This window comes from Entamoeba histolytica, genomic scaffold (genome assembly GCF_000208925.1).
Source record: "Entamoeba histolytica HM-1:IMSS scf_1104750516447 genomic scaffold, whole genome shotgun sequence".
In the NCBI taxonomy this organism is placed as follows: Eukaryota; Evosea; order Mastigamoebida; family Endamoebidae; genus Entamoeba; species Entamoeba histolytica.
In genome coordinates this window covers 23,428-42,428 of record NW_001914887.1, presented here as the reverse complement: position 1 = coordinate 42,428, position 19,001 = coordinate 23,428, and the positions used below count along the sequence as shown (strand labels likewise).

The 19,001-nt window shown below is 26.0% G+C and overlaps 6 protein-coding genes across 6 annotated transcripts, besides 7 other annotated features; 4 read left to right on the top strand and 2 right to left on the bottom strand.

Annotated features, from left to right (window-relative positions):
* Positions 1-332: 332 nt before the first annotated feature.
* EHI_014030 (NAD(P) transhydrogenase subunit alpha, putative) lies at positions 333-3,694 on the top strand. Its single transcript, XM_001913506.1, has one exon. The coding sequence runs from the start codon at positions 425-427 to the stop codon at positions 3,674-3,676; it is 3,252 nt and encodes a 1,083-aa protein (XP_001913541.1). The 5' UTR covers positions 333-424; the 3' UTR covers positions 3,677-3,694.
* A 171-nt stretch (positions 3,695-3,865) lies between these two features.
* Positions 3,866-4,813, top strand: EHI_014020 (uncharacterized protein; the record flags this gene model as incomplete). The annotated part of the gene is made up of 1 exon (XM_649975.2): positions 3,866-4,813. The coding sequence occupies one exon, from the start codon at positions 3,866-3,868 to the stop codon at positions 4,811-4,813; it is 948 nt and encodes a 315-aa protein (XP_655067.2).
* Positions 4,814-4,885: 72 nt separating this feature from the next.
* On the bottom strand, positions 4,886-6,967 carry EHI_014010 (myosin-2 heavy chain, putative; the record flags this gene model as incomplete). Its single annotated transcript, XM_001913505.1, has 1 exon — positions 4,886-6,967. One exon carries the CDS (start codon positions 6,965-6,967, stop codon positions 4,886-4,888), a length of 2,082 nt encoding a protein of 693 aa, XP_001913540.1.
* A 382-nt stretch (positions 6,968-7,349) lies between these two features.
* EHI_014000 (Retinoblatoma-binding protein 6, putative) lies at positions 7,350-8,547 on the top strand (the record flags this gene model as incomplete). Its single annotated transcript, XM_649976.2, has 1 exon — positions 7,350-8,547. The coding sequence occupies one exon, from the start codon at positions 7,350-7,352 to the stop codon at positions 8,532-8,534; it is 1,185 nt and encodes a 394-aa protein (XP_655068.1). The 3' UTR covers positions 8,535-8,547.
* Positions 8,548-9,329: 782 nt separating this feature from the next.
* Positions 9,330-10,172, top strand: EHI_013990 (uncharacterized protein; the record flags this gene model as incomplete). The annotated part of the gene is made up of 1 exon (XM_649977.2): positions 9,330-10,172. One exon carries the CDS (start codon positions 9,330-9,332, stop codon positions 10,170-10,172), a length of 843 nt encoding a protein of 280 aa, XP_655069.2.
* A 40-nt stretch (positions 10,173-10,212) lies between these two features.
* On the bottom strand, positions 10,213-14,509 carry EHI_013980 (phosphatidylinositol 3-kinase, putative; the record flags this gene model as incomplete). Its single annotated transcript, XM_645391.2, has 2 exons — positions 10,213-10,413; positions 10,469-14,509. The coding sequence occupies 2 exons, from the start codon at positions 14,507-14,509 to the stop codon at positions 10,213-10,215; spliced, it is 4,242 nt and encodes a 1,413-aa protein (XP_650483.2).
* Positions 14,510-14,672: 163 nt separating this feature from the next.
* Positions 14,673-14,810: a repeat region.
* Positions 14,795-15,667: a repeat region.
* Positions 15,658-17,400: a repeat region.
* Positions 17,378-17,500: a repeat region.
* A 6-nt stretch (positions 17,501-17,506) lies between these two features.
* Positions 17,507-17,723: a repeat region.
* Positions 17,648-18,086: a repeat region.
* Positions 18,087-18,148: 62 nt separating this feature from the next.
* Positions 18,149-18,520: a repeat region.
* Between the last annotated feature and the right edge of the window lie 481 nt (positions 18,521-19,001).

The window sequence follows — 19,001 nt, the reverse complement described above, 5'->3', positions numbered from 1 at the left end:
AATGGGATGAAGTTATTTAATGGAAAGAAAAACTTCAATAAAAAAAACATAATTCAAAGAAAACAAAAAGTGAAAGTTCAATGGAATTTGTTAAGAATAGATTCTTGATAAGAGTTAAAAAAAATACTGTCTTGAAGGAATAATTAGGGCAGTTATTAATAACAAGAGGTCGTTAAAAGATTGAATTTGAGATGAAATGACCAAAGTTAATAGTTTAAACCATTCAAAAATTGGAGTTTTAAAGATTTATTAGTGAAATATTTATAGAAATGAAGGAAAGATATTCGATACATACGATATTCGAAATGATATGAATGAATGAATTCGATTTCAATTGAAATTCATTAGATGAAAAGAGAACGAGTCTAAAGAGGAGAAGAGTATTTAAAGAGAAAAAAAAAATAGATAATAACATTCTAAATAAATGAGCACAAGTTCTAGTATTGAAGAAGAAGTGTTCAATTATATGAAGATTATAAATAATTTTGTTTCAGTTGGGAATATTATTGTTTCTCTTTGTTTTATTCTGGCTTTGAGAGGATTATCAACACAAATAAGTGCAAAAATGGGAAATATCTATGGAATTATTGGAATGACTGTTGCTTTTATTGCAGCAGTTGTAGATAAGATTGGAGATTATTTTGATCCAGAAGTTTATGGAGAAGAAACAGGAAAAACAAGTATTATATATTTACTTATTGGATATTTAGGATTTTTAATTCCAGCAGCATGTATTGGTATTTTTATTGCATCAAGAGTAGAAATGGTTCAAATGCCACAATTAGTAGCAGGATTTCATTCATTTGTAGGACTTGCAGCAGTATTTGTAGGAATAGCACATTGGTTAAAAGATGCAGAAGCATATAATAATGATCATAGTAAATATACTGAAGAAAATCAATTTTCATATTTAGTTATGATTGGACTTGAAACAGTTTTAGGTATTTTTATTGGAGGAATGACATTTACAGGATCTATTGTTGCATTTGGAAAATTACAAGGAATCATTAGATCTAAACCACTTATTATTGGAGGAAATTTCAGACATGTTTTAAATGCAGGATTAGTTATTTTTGGATGTTTATTATGCATTCCATATATTATTTTTGAATATTTAACTCTTAATGATTCTACACTTATTAGTAATTTAGAAACATATTCAGTTTATATTAATGGAGGTATTTTAATTGTTGTAATAATTATTTCATTCTTTATTGGATGGCATATGGTTATGGCTATTGGAGGTGCTGATATGCCAGTTGTAGTTTCAATGTTAAATTCATATTCAGGATGGGCTACAGCAGCATCAGGATTCTTATTAAATAATTATGCTATGATTGTTGGAGGAGCATTAATTGGATCATCAGGAGCTATTTTATCATATATTATGTGTAAAGCTATGAATAGATCATTCATGTCAGTTATTTTTGGAGGATTTGGAGCAACACCATCTAAAACAAGAAACCAAGAAGATGAAGGACCTAAAGAAGCTAATACAATTCAAACACCAGAACTTGCTAAACTTTTAATGGAAGCACATAACATTGCTATTGTTCCAGGATATGGAATGGCAGTTGCAAAAGCACAACATGTAGTTGCTAGTCTTGCAGAAGAATTAATTAAAGCAGGAAAAGAAGTAAGATTTATTATTCATCCAGTTGCAGGAAGATTACCAGGACATATGAATGTATTACTTGCAGAAGCTAATGTACCATATAAAATTGTATTTGCAATGGAAGAAGCAGAAGATTTAGAAAATGTTGATGTTGCAATTGTTGTTGGAGCAAATGATACAGTTAATCCAATAGCAGAAACTGACCCAACATCACCATTAGCTGGAATGCCAATTATTGATGTTTATAAAGCTAAAGTATGTGTAGTTAATAAAAGATCTCTTAATCAAGGATATGCAGCAGTAGATAATCCATTATTTTTCTATTCTAATACAAGAATGTTCTTAAGTGATTGTAAGAAAGGATTTGAAGAATTAAATGAAGAAATTAAAAAATTAACAAATAATTCAACTACAACAAATGGAGAAGTAAATTATTCAGAAAAAACAGGATTATTATCTCAAGAAAAAGAAGAAATTCCAACAAAAGTTCTTGCAGAAGATTTATTTATTGGTATTCCAAAAGAAAATGTACCAGAAAAAATGGTTGCTATGGTTCCATCAGTTTGTAAACAACTTAGATCAAGAGGGTATGGTATTTATGTAGAATCTGGAGCAGGTTTATTATCATCATGTACTGATGAAGATTATAGAAGTGTTGGATGTCGTATTGCTGAAACAACAGAAGAATTATATGAAAAATCAAATATTATTTGTAAAGTAAATCCACCAAGTGAAGAAGAAATTAATAAAATGAGACAAGGACAAACATTAATTTCATTTTTCTATCCAGCAAAGAATTCTAAATTACTTGATCTTTCAGTTCAAAAAGGAATTAATGTTATTTCAATGGATTGTGTACCAAGATTATCTAAAGCACAATGTATGGATGCATTATCATCACAAAATAATCTTGCAGGATATAGATGTGTTATTGAAGCATCAAATAAATTTGGTAGATTACTTATGGGACAAGTTACTGCAGCTGGTAAATCACAACCAGCTAATGTACTTGTTATTGGAGTTGGAGTTGCAGGACTTGCAGCTATTTCTACTGCTAAAGCACTTGGAGCACAAGTTAAAGCATTTGATACTAGAAAAGCAGCAAAAGAACAAGCTGAATCAGTAGGAGCTGAATTTTGTACAGTAAGTGTAGATGAAGATGCAGAAAATAAATTTGGATATGCAAATGCAGCATCCCAAAGACTTATTGATGCCGAATATGCATTATTTAGACAATTATTACCAGAAACTGATATTGTTATTACAACAGCAAATGTTCCAGGCAAGAAATCACCAATTTTAATTACTCAAGATATGGTTGATTCAATGAAAATAGGATCAGTTATTGTTGATTTAGCAGCTGCTAATGGAGGAAATTGTGAAGTAACTCGTAGTGGAGAAACATATCTTTATGATAATAGAATTACCATTATTGGACAAACTGATTATACAGTTAAAATGTCACCACAAGCATCTCAATTATATTCTCAAAATATATTTAATTTCTTAAATTTAATTTGTAAGAAAGCAAGTGATTTTACTATTAAACTTGAAGAACCAATTGTTAGACAAATGGTAGTTTGTTCTGCAGGACAAAAAATGTGGCCAGCACCTCAAATCCAAGTTGTTAGTCAAAATACACCAGCAAAGAAAGTTGAAAATATTAATACTCTTTCAACTGAAGAAGAAAATAAAAAATCATTCCCTATTGGAAAAATTATTGGGTTTGGTTGTATAATTCTTCTTGTTATATTTATGTTATTTATGCCAGAAATGTTTGTTACAGCATTTATGTCATTTGTACTTGCTATTATTGTTGGATATTATGTTATTTGGAATGTTACAAGTGCACTTCATACACCTTTAATGTCTGTTACTAATGCTATATCTGGTATTATTGCAGTTGGAGGAATTACAAATATTTCATTGATTGATCCATCAACTGATCTTTTCTATTTTGTTGCTGTTACTATTGTTGGATGTTTAGCTGTATTTATTGCATGTTTGAACATCTTTGGAGGTTTCTTCATTACATACAGAATGTTGAAAATGTTTCATTAATTGAATATTTAAGTGATATTCTTTCTTTTACTTTAAAAAGAATTATTATTGTTTTGAGAAGAAATAGTTCATAATAAATATTAAATAGAAGAACAACTAAAGCAAAAAGAAAAAGAGGAAAACAAGATTATATGAAAAGAACTTTTTAAAACCCTTTTCTAATCTTTAAAAAATGATTTATAGAATAATATGAATAATAATACACCACTTTCTGTTACTCAAAATAATAATTTAAATGAACAAAATGAAAGTAATCAAAATAATATTCCACTTGATTCTCATCTCATAACAAATGTAAATAATGAAGTTTCACCTAATATTACTACAAGTGGAGATTTTATTATTTCGTATCATCATAAATTACCACATGAAGAAAGACAAATGTTAGATGGAACAACAAAAAATGTTGGAGTTGTTATTAAACAATCAGCATTTCTTGTTGTTATTACATCAAGAACATCATCATTGGAAAATTGTAGTGTAGATTGTACGTTATTATATGATAATCCAGATATGTCAGCAGTACATTTTATTAATCAAAAACCAATTACTTTTAATAGTCAAGTTAGTGATCACAATTCAATGAATGTTGAATTACGTATACTTGTTTTATCATCTCAACATGAAGATATGTTATTTAGAATAAAATTTGATTTATATAATCCACAAAGAGAAAAAATAGAAACACTTTATAGTGAACCATTAAGAGTTATTTCAAAAGCAGATAGTGGAAAGAAAAAAGTAAGAATAACCAAAAGTACTACATTATTTCAAACTACTCCTTCAAGACTTAGTACAAGTACACAACAAACAAAACCACCTCGTCTTCCATGTTCATTAAAAAGAGATTCACCACCATTACCTAAAATCTCACAAAGAGAATTAACTGAAAGTGAAAAAGAAAATATTATTCAAACATTACAATATCAACAAACCATTCTTAAAGAATTATCTCAACAATCATCAACTAACCCATTAACATATCCATTAGTTGAAACATTAAATATTTATTTGTCACTTCCTCAAACACAAAGAATTCCACAATTACTTAGATTTGTATCTGATTTATCACCTCAAGAATCTATGGTAATAAATGAATTGTTACAAACATATAGAGATTATAAAAAAAGTCAATAAAAGAATTGTTTTTATAACTAAAAGTTTTTAAAAAAAAAAATAAAATAATATTTGTTTCAAATAACATTTTTTTTAGCAATGATTGAATCGTTTGCAAACTGCTTTTGCATCAAATTTTAATGGATCAAAAGTATGTGCTACTGATGTAAACATATCAAATGCTTCTTTAAAACACATTTCTTTCTTTTGTCCTTTAAACTTTTGACAATATTCTTTAGCTTTGTTCATTGTCCATCCATCTCCTCTATGTTCAACAACTCCAATTTGTGCTAATTCTCCTAAATGTAAACAGGTATTACATCTCCAATTCTTTTTGCAATAAATAGATTTTTTTGTTTCTTTTAAATGTCCAATAAGTTTTCTTAATCTTCTTAATCTATTTTCACTTTTTCTAATAGCTAAATCAAGTGATTCAATTGTATTTTCTAATAATTCTAATTTAGCTGCTTTATCTGTATTGTCAATAGTATATAATGTTTCTTTTGCTAATTTATCTCTTTGGCTTTCAGCTCTCTTAAGTTCTTTTTTCAAATTCTTTAGAATAAGAATAAAGAAATGTTCTTGATCTTTTACAATCTTTTTGTTAATAGAAATAATTTGATTTCTTTCTTTAATTAATCTAATTTGATCTTCTTGTGCTCTTTTTAACATAGCTTGATAATTTTTCATTGTTCTAATTCTACATGATGTAGGTTCTAATGGTTTTAATGATTCAATTTTAATTCTAGCTTCAATCCCACGATTTTTTGCATCAACAAGTTTACTACGAATACTCTCTAATTTTCCATTAATCTTTTTCATCATAAATTCTCTTTTCTTTGTACCAAGTGCTAAGAGAATATCTCTTTTCATAATTTCAATTGAATTTAATTTTTTAACAATTTTAATTCTTTGTTTTTTATCTATTTCTGCTTCTTTATATTTTTGTTCTAATGCATTTTTACTTTTTAATGTAGTGTCATATTTAATATCTTCTTTAAGTGTTTTAATTTCATTTTCTCTTCTTTTTCTTGCTCGGTCTAATGATTGAAGATTTCTATAACATTTAGCAATTTTACGAGATATTTCATTTAATAATTGTTGTTGTATATGTTCATATCGTGTAATTGATCTAATAAATCTTGGAATTAAAACATTTTTACGCATGTTCATTAATTGTGTAATTAATTTCTTAAGATGTTTTTTTCTTTGAATAAGTTTATATCGATTTTCAACAAATACATGACGTGCACCAAGAATATTTTCTAATCCTTGAAGTTCAACTTGTTTTCTATTTAAAACTTCTTTAGATTTTTCAACATCATCAGTTGAAGTAAGGAATTTATTTAAAAAGATTCTTCGTTTATGTTCTTCTTCTTCTTTAATTTGATCAAGAATTTTCATATGAATTGATTTAATTCCAACAATTTGGTGCTCATACCCTTTAATTATTTTATCAATTTCTGTTATTCTTTTTCTTAAAATTATTCCTTCTTTATCATTTGACTTTGGTAATGTATCTACATATCCTTCTTTCAATTGTGTCATTTCTTCAATCAATTTTTCTAATGTTTTTATTGTTTCTTTAACAAACTTTTTATACGTTTTTTGTAATAATTCTTTTCTTTGTTCACATTGATCTTTAATACTATAACATGTTTTATTATGACATCCACTAACAGTTCCTTTCATAAAATCTATTTCTTTTCCAATAATAGAAGCATACATTTCAATTCGTTTATGTTGTTGATTTTCTCCTTCAATATCATTAATTTTTTGTTGGTACATTGTGTCTCGTTGGGTTTGTCTTAATAACTCTTTCTCAATTATTTTTTTAAATTCTAAATTCATACTATTTTTTAAATCTTCTTTTAGACATTCTTTAATATCAGCCTTTGATTGTTTAAACATTGTTTTAATATTCTTTTCATGTGTAAGTTGTAATTCCAATAAGTTCATTTCATCGTCACGTATTACTTTAGCAATTCCAGTAACATTTAGTTTTTGTTTATCATCAATAACTTTTTGGATGTTTTTGATAACTTCTCGTTCATTTTCAATCTCATTTTTGACATATGATTTTATGACAGAATAATGTGACTTTAATACCTCATTAATGTCATTACCTCTAACACACAATATAACAAGGAGTACAACTAAAATCTGCATTTTCATTGTCTTCTTTAATATTATAGTTTTTTTTAGTTCTTCTTTTACCTTTTTTGATTTTTATTTTGAGTCTGTTTTTAGAATAACATAAATCTTAAACCATAAAACAATAACTCATTTCCCATCTTCCTATTCACTTCTTTCTCTCTTTTAATACTTATGAGTTTCTTCTTTAATTTAGTGTTAATTCAAAGCATTGTACTTTCTGTTTTACTTCAATTATGAATAATCATAAAATGTCTTTATTAACAATTAAGAATGACATAGAATATCTAGTTTACTTTATAAACATTAAATTCTCTTCAATGGATGTTGAAAGTTTAGTAAAAAAGGATTAGTAAGGAGGTAGGTTGATACAAGAAAGTCAAGAAAGAACTAAAAATGATAAATGAGCGTTTCATTTTCATACACAGCACGATTCTTTTCTAGACAACGAGAATTAGTTATCTCTAAACCAAATGCATTGTTTGTTGATGCAAAACAAAAAATTATTGAAGACATGAAGAATTGTAATATTTCTATTGAACCATCACAACTAGTGTTGACAGTAGGAAATAGAGAAGTCAATGAACTAGACCAAATAATACCAAACACAGTCATTCGAGTTAGTGTTAAAGAAATTGAAGAAAAGAAAGAAGTTCACAAAGAAATTGCAACAACTAAAGGAGTATATATTGATAATGTAGAACGACCAACAACACAATTGATAAATACCAGACCAAAGAAACAACAACGACAATTACCACCAGGATATATTTGTAATAGATGTCATAAACCAGGTCATTATATTAAAGATTGTCCTGAAAATAATAATCCAGCATTCGATAAGAAAGAAGCAGCTGGATTACCTATGGAAATGTATGAAGATGCTCCAGATGATGACCCAACAGCAAAAACATTGAAAGATGGGAGAAGAGTAAGATTGAGAGATATGAATGGTCAAGGTTTTAAACCAACAATTTCAAAGAATGAAATGTCTGAAGAATTTGATATACCTAAACTTCTTAAATGTAAAAAATGTGGAGGATTATTAACACAAGCTTGTTTCATGAGGTGTTGTAAAAATACTCTTTGTGAAGAATGTTTGAATGAAGTTCGTCAAAAAGAAACGTGTACAATGTGTGGAAAGCAAATAGATATTTCAAAAGATATTATTATTGATAAAAAAACTCGAGAAGAAGTACAAAAATACTTTGATAGCATTAATGAAAAGATTGGAAAACATTTAACTGCTACAAATGCCTTTCAAATGAAAAATAAAAATTTATCAACAAAAAACACTGAAACAAAAACAAATCCCACAGAAGAGGAAAATGAATTAGCTCATCAAATCAAAATCATTGATATATCTGAATTATTCCAAGGAAATAATAGAATGGAACAACGTGGAAGATACCATGGTAAAGCTTTAAGTGAACTTCATATTGATTGTAATTTTAATGGAAAATTAATTGGTGTTGGAGAAGATCCTGATGAGATTATTCAAAAGAGTTTTCATCCAAATGAAGAAGAACATAAAAGAAGTCGAAGTCATTCAAGAGAAAGAAATCAACATGAGAAAAAGAGAAGTTAATGATTTTTAATATAACTCTTTGTTGTTATTATTTTTTTTTTCTAAGTTATTTTTATGATTTATTAATGATACCAAACAACGTTTATAACCTTTCTTCATTTCAATATGTTACATAATTCTTGAATCAATTGAAACTTATTTTAAATATCTTTATTTTCTTAATTAAACATATAATAATATGTGTTATTATTTTATTAAAATGATTTGTGTTATGAAATATACTAAAGACGAAATGTTTTTAGAAATTCTTAAATTGAAGAACCAAATGATTGATAATAAGAAGTTTATTCTATCTTTTTTTTTTAATGAACAACACCATTCTTATTTAATATTAATTTATATTTTATCCTTGTTAATTTATATTTATTCATCATAATATGATATTTTTGAATGTAAATGATGATAATAGAATTGACTTAGCGAAGACTATCTTTATTTTCATTGTTGTTCTTGTCAAACACTTTTATCTTCTTTTATTCCATTTAGACAATTTAAAATATTACACAAATGTTGAGTTTGAATAAACACATAGCAAATTACCACTATAGAATCTTTTATTCATTCTAATAATTCAACAAATTACTATTTATTTAAAAATAATAAAGATGATGAATATTTCAAATAATGATTAATGACATTATGTTACTTAACTTTAATACATATATTTTTATCTTTAAACGTTCAGAAATACTCATGAAATATCTTCTAATTCTCAACTACACAATAAAAACATTCCTTATTAATTCTTCATAACTTCTAAAAAAAACTAAAAAAAATACATATAGACAAACACACATGAAATTCCTCATTTTTTTTATATTCTGGACATGGTCATATAAAGTTTATCAATATCCAAAAAAGGTTATATTAGTATTATTACCCCATCAATTACCACAATGGGAGACACAAAAAGATGTGTATTTACAAACATATTTAGATTATTATTCATTACTAAAGACAATGTCAACAATGTTATCATTTAAAATAGACATTGGAATTAGTTTTCCAGATTTTTATTCTTCAGTTCAATTAACTGAGACTCAGACATTTCTGAATCAAGTACAACGACATTCTATTTCATCGGTTATCATATCAAATGAGTCAAACACAACACGTCTCTTAAGTGATATCTCATCATTTCAACATAAGTTAAAATCTTATCAATTTGCTATTTCATTAACAAAAACGGTTAAAAACAAATGTCTTGGTAATTGTGATGATAAAACCCTTGCTCAACTTTCACAACAAACACAAAAACTAAAACAAGAAATCCCTTCATTTCATGGTTTAATTGCTTTAGACTATCGTAGATTTAATAAAAACCCAATAAATATAATTTTAGATGATGTTTTTGCACATTATTATGAATCAACTGATAATGCCATTGATATAATTTTGCAAACAGCAAAAGACCATCAATCATTATCAGCATCATTTGATGTTTCAGAGTTTGGAAATTCAATGTACTTTCAAAATTGTGGATTTTTAGGGAATATATTAAATAAAGCATATCAACAAAACATTACAGTAAATTTTATTGTTAATAGAACTCATTGGATACTATCAGAAAATTCACAATTGTTTGTACGGTTTCTAGAAATGTTTAAAATGTGTATAGACTCATTTGAATTAATTTAATTTTTGTATTAAATAGTATTTAATGGAATGAAAAAGTAAATTAAACATCTTCTTTAACGTCGGGATGTGCAAAGATATGAATAGCATTATTTACTCGTGTCATAACAGCTTCAAGTGCTACATTAATTAACTTTTCAAAATATGCACGTGCGTCAACTTCATTCATATCAAGTACAAGACTATTCAACAAATAAACCATATCTTCTGTTCTTCTTAATTCAGGTAATCCAGTTGAAAGCATCTATTACAATAAGTTTTTTTTTCATTTATTATTACATTTAAATAAGTAAACAAACCATAGTAAATAAGTTAACTAAGCCATGATAATTCTTTCGTAAAATTAAGAATGTATCACAACATAAATTCACAAATAATCTAAATCCTTCTGAGTTTTTACCTCCCATAACATATACAAATTCTTTAGTAAGAACAAATGGAGCTGTCTCTCGTTTAAATCCCTTAAATTTTTCAACATTCCCTAAAATATGACCAAAGTCAATATGAACAAGATGTCCTGTTGGTGTAAGAAGAATATTATCATTATGTCTATCTCCTACACCAAGAACATAAGTAGCAACACAATATCCTGCACATGAATAAATAAAATTTTGTTGTGCATTTAAAAATTCATCATCACTTGTATTTTTGTCTTTTAACCACTTATATAATGGATCTTCTTGAAAGGCAGCAGAAACATTCCCTCCATACATTTTCTTTTGAATAGCAGCAATTGTCTCGGAACGTAATACAACTTCAATCATTCCAACTGCATTACCCATTGCAAGACATTCATAACATGTTAATCTCATATCATATCCTTCATTTTGCCACATTTGATTCATAACTTCTAAGACTTTTAATGCAAACATATCTTGACGAAGGTCATCATCTTTTTTAAATATAATATAAATTGGATCACCTTCTGGATCTTCATTTTTAAATGTTAAAAATAATGGTTTTCTTAACGAATCCAAAACTTTACAATTTTCAGCAACTATTTTAGTAAACTTTAACGAAGATTTAAATGGAACATAGGTAATTTGAGGTAATATGATGTTATTCAATTCTTTTGTGAGTTGGTTTATATCAGTTTTCCATGTTTGATTTTGTTGGGTATATAATGACGTTAATTTTTTACATAAATCAAGTTGGTTTTTAATTACTGTTCTTTGAGCACCACATACCATCAAAAAAGCTTCAAGAAGTAATGCAAACCTTCTTTGTGTTTCAGGGATATGTAATTCACTTTTGATTAACCAAAAGAATATACGACCAATTGTAGAACGTTTATTGAGTGCTCTATGAATTAAGAAGATTGCAAGATCAGACAATGGTGTTGCTTCAAATTTTAAAGACTGAATTAGTTGCATCATAATTGTTGAGAGATGTTCATCATTACATTCAACTAAACAATTAACAGCGTATTGTCGAATAAAACTATTTGCAAATGAGAAATGAAGTAATCTTAATGCAATGATATGACTTACTTTTGGCCATTTTTGAATGAGTTGTTCAAATACTTTTACTTCTTTTGGTTTGTTCCATGGAACACTTTGACATAATAAAACAATGCTACTTGGATGAAGATGAAGAGTTTCTTCATTAAGAATAAATTGTCTTCCTCTCCATATTAATTCCTTATCTTCATTTTCTATTTCTTTTAATAAATTTGTTGTTACAATTAGAGTATTAATTCTTTTTTGTTCTTCTTCATTTAATTCACATTTTTTATTTAATTCCATTGTAATATCAATAGTTGAATTATCGAATTGTATTGTTGGTCCAATTGGGAGTTTAAATTGAATTTTTCCATTAAGTTGATTTAGATTACCAAATTCCGTCACAGGAATACCAATAGGAATAACAGGAGGTAACATAATTGCTTGTGAATAATTTCCAGAAATCATTAATTTACGATAGTCAAATAAATAAATATCAGTCCATCCAATAATTGTAGTTGTATTATTTTCACTACTAATACTATTTGGAGATAAATCCATTCCACAACTACAAAACATATTAAATCCTTTTCCTTTAGTAGAGTATAATGATAAATGACAATTTCTACATTCTCCTTTGTATATATTATTTTTTTTAATTTTAACTTCTTTATCTACTTCAATAACCTTAAATACAAGCATAGCTTCTTTAGGAATATCACATATTCGGCATGAATCAAAAATAATCCATTGATTTAAATTTAAATTGTTAAATTTATTTTTTTCATTAGAAATATTTGAAACTACTGAAGAACGTGAACTCCACATAACTTCTCCACCAAAACATATTTCAAGTAATACAACATATAATGAGTTAGTAGTAAAAATTTGATCAGTCATTTCAATATTTTGAACATAAATACCTAATTTTTTTCTCATTACACAGTGAGGTAATATAATATCCATATTTGGTAACTCAATTGGTAATGGTTGAAATTCCCAATTCTTTTCTAACTCTTCACTTCGTTGTCGAACTTGTAATTTTTTTTCAAATTCACCTGCTTCAAGAACTAACATTAGCCTAATTGGTTTAGACATTCTTAACATTTCTCTAATATATTGATAGTCTCCAATTGGAACATCATCAAACATATATTCATCAAATCCAAGTGTTTTAAGATAGAATATATTATTGTTTACTTCAAAGTCAGTTCTAACTTTCTGAATTGAACGAAGATATTTATCTATTATCATTGATGGTTTAAATAAATAATTTACTTGAAGTGTATTACTTTGTTTATCTAATTGACAAAAATCTCTTACAGCAGTAGAAATTTGTAATTTAATAAAAAAAGTTTCTGGAAATGATTTTGGATATGGTATTGCTGTTATTGCTGATGAAATTGGAATAAATGGAATATTCATATCCTTTGCACTGTGATATGAACATCTTCTAAAATAAAATTCTTGTGGATTTGTACAATCCCATTTCATTGGTCCATCAATAATTGTTGAAATATCAAATAATACTATTTTATCTCGTTCAAATAATTGTGTATCTACACATTCAAATTCTATTGACTTAAACTCTCTTAATCGTTGACGAACATATTCCCATTCTCCAATAGGAGTCATTTGAACTTGTGAAACTTTAATATAATACATTGAATTTGGTACTCTAAGATGATAATTACTGGAAACATTTTGAATATCCATTGCTTGTTTTTTTAATAATTCAATTGAAACATTTGGATATTCTCTATTAAATTCAGGACAATTAATAGGATTTTTAAATATTTCTTTTGTAGAACGTAATAATTTATCTAATACTGTTCTTTCAATACTTTCATTCATTTCTCCTTTCATTATGTTTCTTATCATTGGTCTTAAATTTTTAAAAAATGATTGAACAATTTCTGTCATTACTTCTATTTCTTTATTAAATGTTTGTTTCACAACATCTGGAAGTGAATTATCATCAACATCTTTTAAAAATATATTAAAAATTTCAAATAAAATTGATGTTAATCGTGTTGTTTGAGAAGAATTTGTAGAAAATTTCCAATCAGCATTAGTTCTTGGATATTTTTCATTTGATAAAAGGTTTAATGTAATTCTAAAGAATAATTTGGATAACGCATATTGATCTGAATTTAAATGGTTTAATGTTAATTTCTTATTTAATGTGTAGAAAATATAAACTGTTTCACCAGTAAGTTTTTGAAGGGCAGTAGATAATGTATTTCTAAGTTGTTTTATTAAATTACAAATATATCCAATATTTTGGTCTCTATTTTCTGATGGTGAAATTTTATTTGCATCAATTTCAAATAATCCATTTTGAACTCTCATTTTAATTGGGAAGAAAAATGTATCCAAAAACAATTTTTCTTTTTCAAACATCCAATTTTCTAATAATCCTTCCAATAGTCTTGATTGAACTCCATGTGTTGAGACAAATGCACTAAGATAATCTGCTTCAATACTATGAATTCTAATAAATTGAAAAATTGAATCTACTAATTCATCACCATCACAAAGAGATGATAATAATACTAATCCTGCATAATTCTTTTCTAACAGTACATTCCTAAAAGCAATAATTCCAGTACCAAACTTATCAAAAAATTGTTTTAATAAATCGTCAATAGTAGCATTTTTATCAATAGAAATTTCAACATAAGTATTTCCTATTTGTGTTATTAATTCTTTTGGTAAATGAATTTTAACAACAAATGGTAAATCTAATGGATGGCTTAGTTTTCCTATTGAATATTCTTCATATGTCTTTAATACATTTGGTTTACTTATTCGAAGAAATCGATCAACCGTAACACTAGACCTAGGTGGGTGTTCAAAGTATTTTGGAACAATAAATTCCACAGGTGGTCTTTCCATGAAGAAAAGTTAGTTAAAAAGAATTTTTCGATTTCGTTTTCATTATTTTTTTTTAGTTTTATCCATTTTCATTATATAACACAAAAAAATTTCAAAAAAGTTTTATAAAAATATCAACAAAATTGATATTTTTAATTTTTGTTTTCCAAACTCTTCCTTTTTTGAAAAAAGAGAGCAATAACAAATATTAATAGTCAAAAAAATGTTGAATTGGCAGAACTATCAAGAATAACAAATGACAATCCCTATAAATATCTTGTGCTGAGGTAGTTGAAAATAAGAGTGAATTACTTAAGTATTGATGGATTGTTCTCTATTGTTGATTTTTCTGTGGAGATTAATCCCCTAGTTATTTTCTATTAATTATATAGAATGTGTTTGGCTATAATAGAAACTATGTTCCATTAGTTCATCTTATTTTTGATTACAATATCTTTAACTTTTGGGGTGTTATTTTCTTTCTTATTTTAATTAATTTGATACTTTCTTTATTTATTAATCCATTGATTGAGATTACTACTGGAATTATTTTGACATCTTTTAACTTTTCTATTTTCATTAGAATATTCTTTAATTCATTATACTTATTTCTTTTCTTCAAATACGCTCAATTAATATTGTGATATTCAACAATAGTCATATCAAATATTAGACCAGTTTTGTTCTTTTTATCTATTACATATATGTCTGGTATTTTGTGATTTTGTCATTCACTTTTAGGCATTATTTGTTTGTTCCATATCATAGTAATGTCTTTATATTTGAACATTGTTTCATATGGAGGTTTTTATATTGTTTATTTCATGTGTATTTTCTTATTAATCAATATTATTATGCCAATATTGTCATGTTTTTTCATTTGTGATTTTTTATGATAAATACAAGATAGTAGGATGTGTTCTACTGTAGCTATCTTGTCTTTACAAATTGTGGAGTATTTCAATCTTTCATTTTTCATTATTTTTGATTTTCTATATTCACAAAATATTGCACCATCTTGCATTTTAGTTAATTTGAGAAATGCATTTTTTTTAATATTGATGGACTTCCATGCTTTCATTGTAGTAGTTTTATCTACTCCTTTTGACTCAAACCATCTTCTAAAATATCCACTAATTTGATGACACTTTCATTTTTTGATGTATTTGTCATTAATTTCACAGTGGATTATTCAAATTTCTTCACTACTTTCTGTCATTATTCTCAAATCATCCATATATAATGTATGATTTGATTTTGGGAATTTCTCTTCGATGATTTGAGAAATTACATTCATCTGAATGATGAAGAGTAGATTTGATAATGAATCACCTTGTAAAATTCCTCTATTTAATTTAATATATCCTAGATATTCATTATATTTATAACCTATGAATATCTTCCATCTAGTCATCATACTTTCAATAATGTCAATGATGACTCACTCATAATTAAAATATTTTAATGTTTCAATTACCCATTCATGGTTGACAGTGTCATATGTTTTCTTAATGTCATAATATGACTCCACATATTTTGGGTATTTCTCTTCTTTCTGCTTCATCATATAACTATTTATTATTCCTTCTTTAGCAGCTAAAGATTGTAACTTACATCCCAATTGATTTTTACTAATTTTAAATGATTCACAATTCATGTTAAGTCTTCTGTGAATCTTTTCTTTTAATATGGAGGTAAATACTTTCATAATTACATTTGTACAACTGATATGACAATAATTAGTGACGTCGTTCCTATCAAATTGTGGATTAATAAAGTTCTTCCACTTACCATGTCTAATTTGATGTTTTGAATGAAGTTCAACCATTCATTAAAGATATTGAGAATGATTTCTCTTGATGATGACATCCTTTTCAAATAATACCCATATATAGTGTCTATTCCTGGTGCTTTCCAGTTACTTATTCTCATTATACTTAAATTTAATTCATTTATTGTTATTATGACATTATCATAATTGATATATCTTTCATTCAATATCGTGTTTTGTTTTATTTTCCAATTCTCTTTATTTAATTTCACCTGTGTTTCATATAACGATTTCCAATATTCTAAAGTAATATCGTTATTTGGGTATATTTCATTTTTTGGGTCTTTCTTCCTTATTCTAATTTTCTTATTAGAATCAAACATGATTTTATTTGTATTGATTCTGATTATTTCATTTTTATTAAATTTAATTCTTTATTCATTGTCATCATATATTTTAGGTACTTTATTCTTTCTAGTGCTTTAACTTTTATTCCTTCTTCATCATGTTCATTTAATTTCATGATTCACTTTATTCTGTACCATTTCCTTCCCTTGACCAAATCTTCTAGTCTATTTATTTTCTTTAGGATTTCTTTTATTTCATCAAATTTATCTCTTGTTATTTTATTTTGGAGATAAAGATGCATAACCATTGAAATCCTTTTCATATCATCTTGCAGTTCATGCATTCTGCTTCCTGACCATATCCATCTATTATTATTTTCCATTATTAATCGGTCAGCTTCTTTTCTTTGAAAGTAGTAATTAATGTTAGTACATTTTTCTACTTTCATTTCTTTTATTTTATTGATGAGAGTGTTAAGATATTCTTCATCAATTTCTGTAGAGTTATTCTTTAATATGATGTTTTTATTATTGAATCACACTCTACTCTTCCTTCTATTATATCATTTACTTTCACTTTAATGTATTGTTTAGTATTTTCTTTTATTTTATGTGATATTTTAATATAATTAATATATTCTTTTTCATTATTGACATTGATGTTTATCACTTTTATTATACTTTCTATTTGTTCCCATCTTAATTTCTTATATAATTTCTTATTCAACCAATTAATTGCAAAACAATACAACACTTCAATTAAAATTCTATTTCTTTATTTTGTTGTATTTCTTCTTGTATTTTCTTTATACTTTCTTTGCTATTTATTATTCTTGCAATTTTACATCTTTCATTCATTTCTTTATTTGTGTTTTTGTTTTTAATTACTTCTTCAACTTAAGATTCGAAGATGTCACGTCAGAGACACCACATGAAACCATAAAATATTCCCATGCTTCGAATATCCCAGTTATCGTCTGGTCATGACGTGCCTTTGGTGAGATAATATTCATTCAAAACTAATTGACTATTATTTAGTATTTGTTATGAATGATTATTATGAAAGAATATTATTCATTAAGAGGGTTTATTATTTATCAAGAATTATAATTTATTAAAGAAGACGCATATATTATTGTTACTGTTGTATGTACATTTGAATATAAGGATATTATCAAGGAATAGTGTTTCTTTAAGAGAAGAAGATGATGATAAATGAGATGAGTCATAATCATTATGTTATGGATATACTCTCCTTAAAACAACAATATAAAGAATGATAAATAACTTATTATTCATTAAAATAAAAATCATGCAGCAACTTAAATGATGAACTATTTAAGTCGAACATGATTGAAAAAAAAACAATATTTCAATAGAAATAAAGCATTTTGAATAAGAAACTGATTCGCTCACTTCTCAACATGATGAAAATATAAAGATGAGGTTAATCGTAATTGATGTGTTTTTCATTTTTTTTATTTTAATTTTTTTAATTTTAATTTTTTCTTCAATGTCTTTTGTTTTTTTCTTTTGTTTTTTTCTTTTGTTTTTTTCTTTAGTTTTTTAGTATTTCTTCTTTTTCTCCTTTCTCCCATTCGCTTATTATTCTTTTGATTATTTCACATCATTTATTGTTAGCCATTTATATTTGTTATTTGTATTATTATTATTATTGTATTTACCTTGTTTTTTATTTGTTTTTCTTAGTGTCTTTCTTCTTCTAATCCATCTTCTGTGGTATTTCTTTTACCATTATTATTATTATTTCTTTTCAATTTATTGTTATTGACATTTCATTCTATTGCATGACATTGAATTTTTATGTCTTGTTTGCTTTTCTTTTCAATACACAAAGGATTTACACACTAACTATAGCATTAAAATTTGTTGTTATGTTTTGCATTGGAAAGGAGTTATAAGGGAAAAGAAAAGAGAAATAAGAAATTTTTTGAAGCTTTTTATACCAGTTTTTTGAAAAGTGAAAAGTTATAATAAAAATATTCTTCTTATCAAAAATACTAGTTTAAGAAAAGTAAAAAATGAATTGTAAATTAGTTGTTATTTAAAAAATGAAAATCTTAAAAATAGATATATCGAATTAATCGTTTTATCAAATCTATAAATAAAATAAGAAAGAGTTATTATTATGAGTATTGAATAAAAAGTAGAAGTTATCTGTTTTATTCAATTCGATTATTTTATTAGAAGAAAAACTGTAACTGAATAAAATTCGTTGAATAATAAAGTAGTAAATTGGTAAAACTTGAAACTATTTTTTAGTGGTATATTATAATTTAATTGAAATAATTGAGGGATTGATACAGTCTAGAAGAATCATTTTTTTTCAAAGTTATTGAATAACGTCGATGCACAATATTTAAATACCGAATAA

What these genes read in the sequence shown, in the direction of transcription:
- EHI_014030 (XM_001913506.1), top strand. Translation starts at nt 425, where the DNA reads ATGAGCACAAGTTCTAGTATTGAAGAAGAAGTGTTCAATTATATGAAG.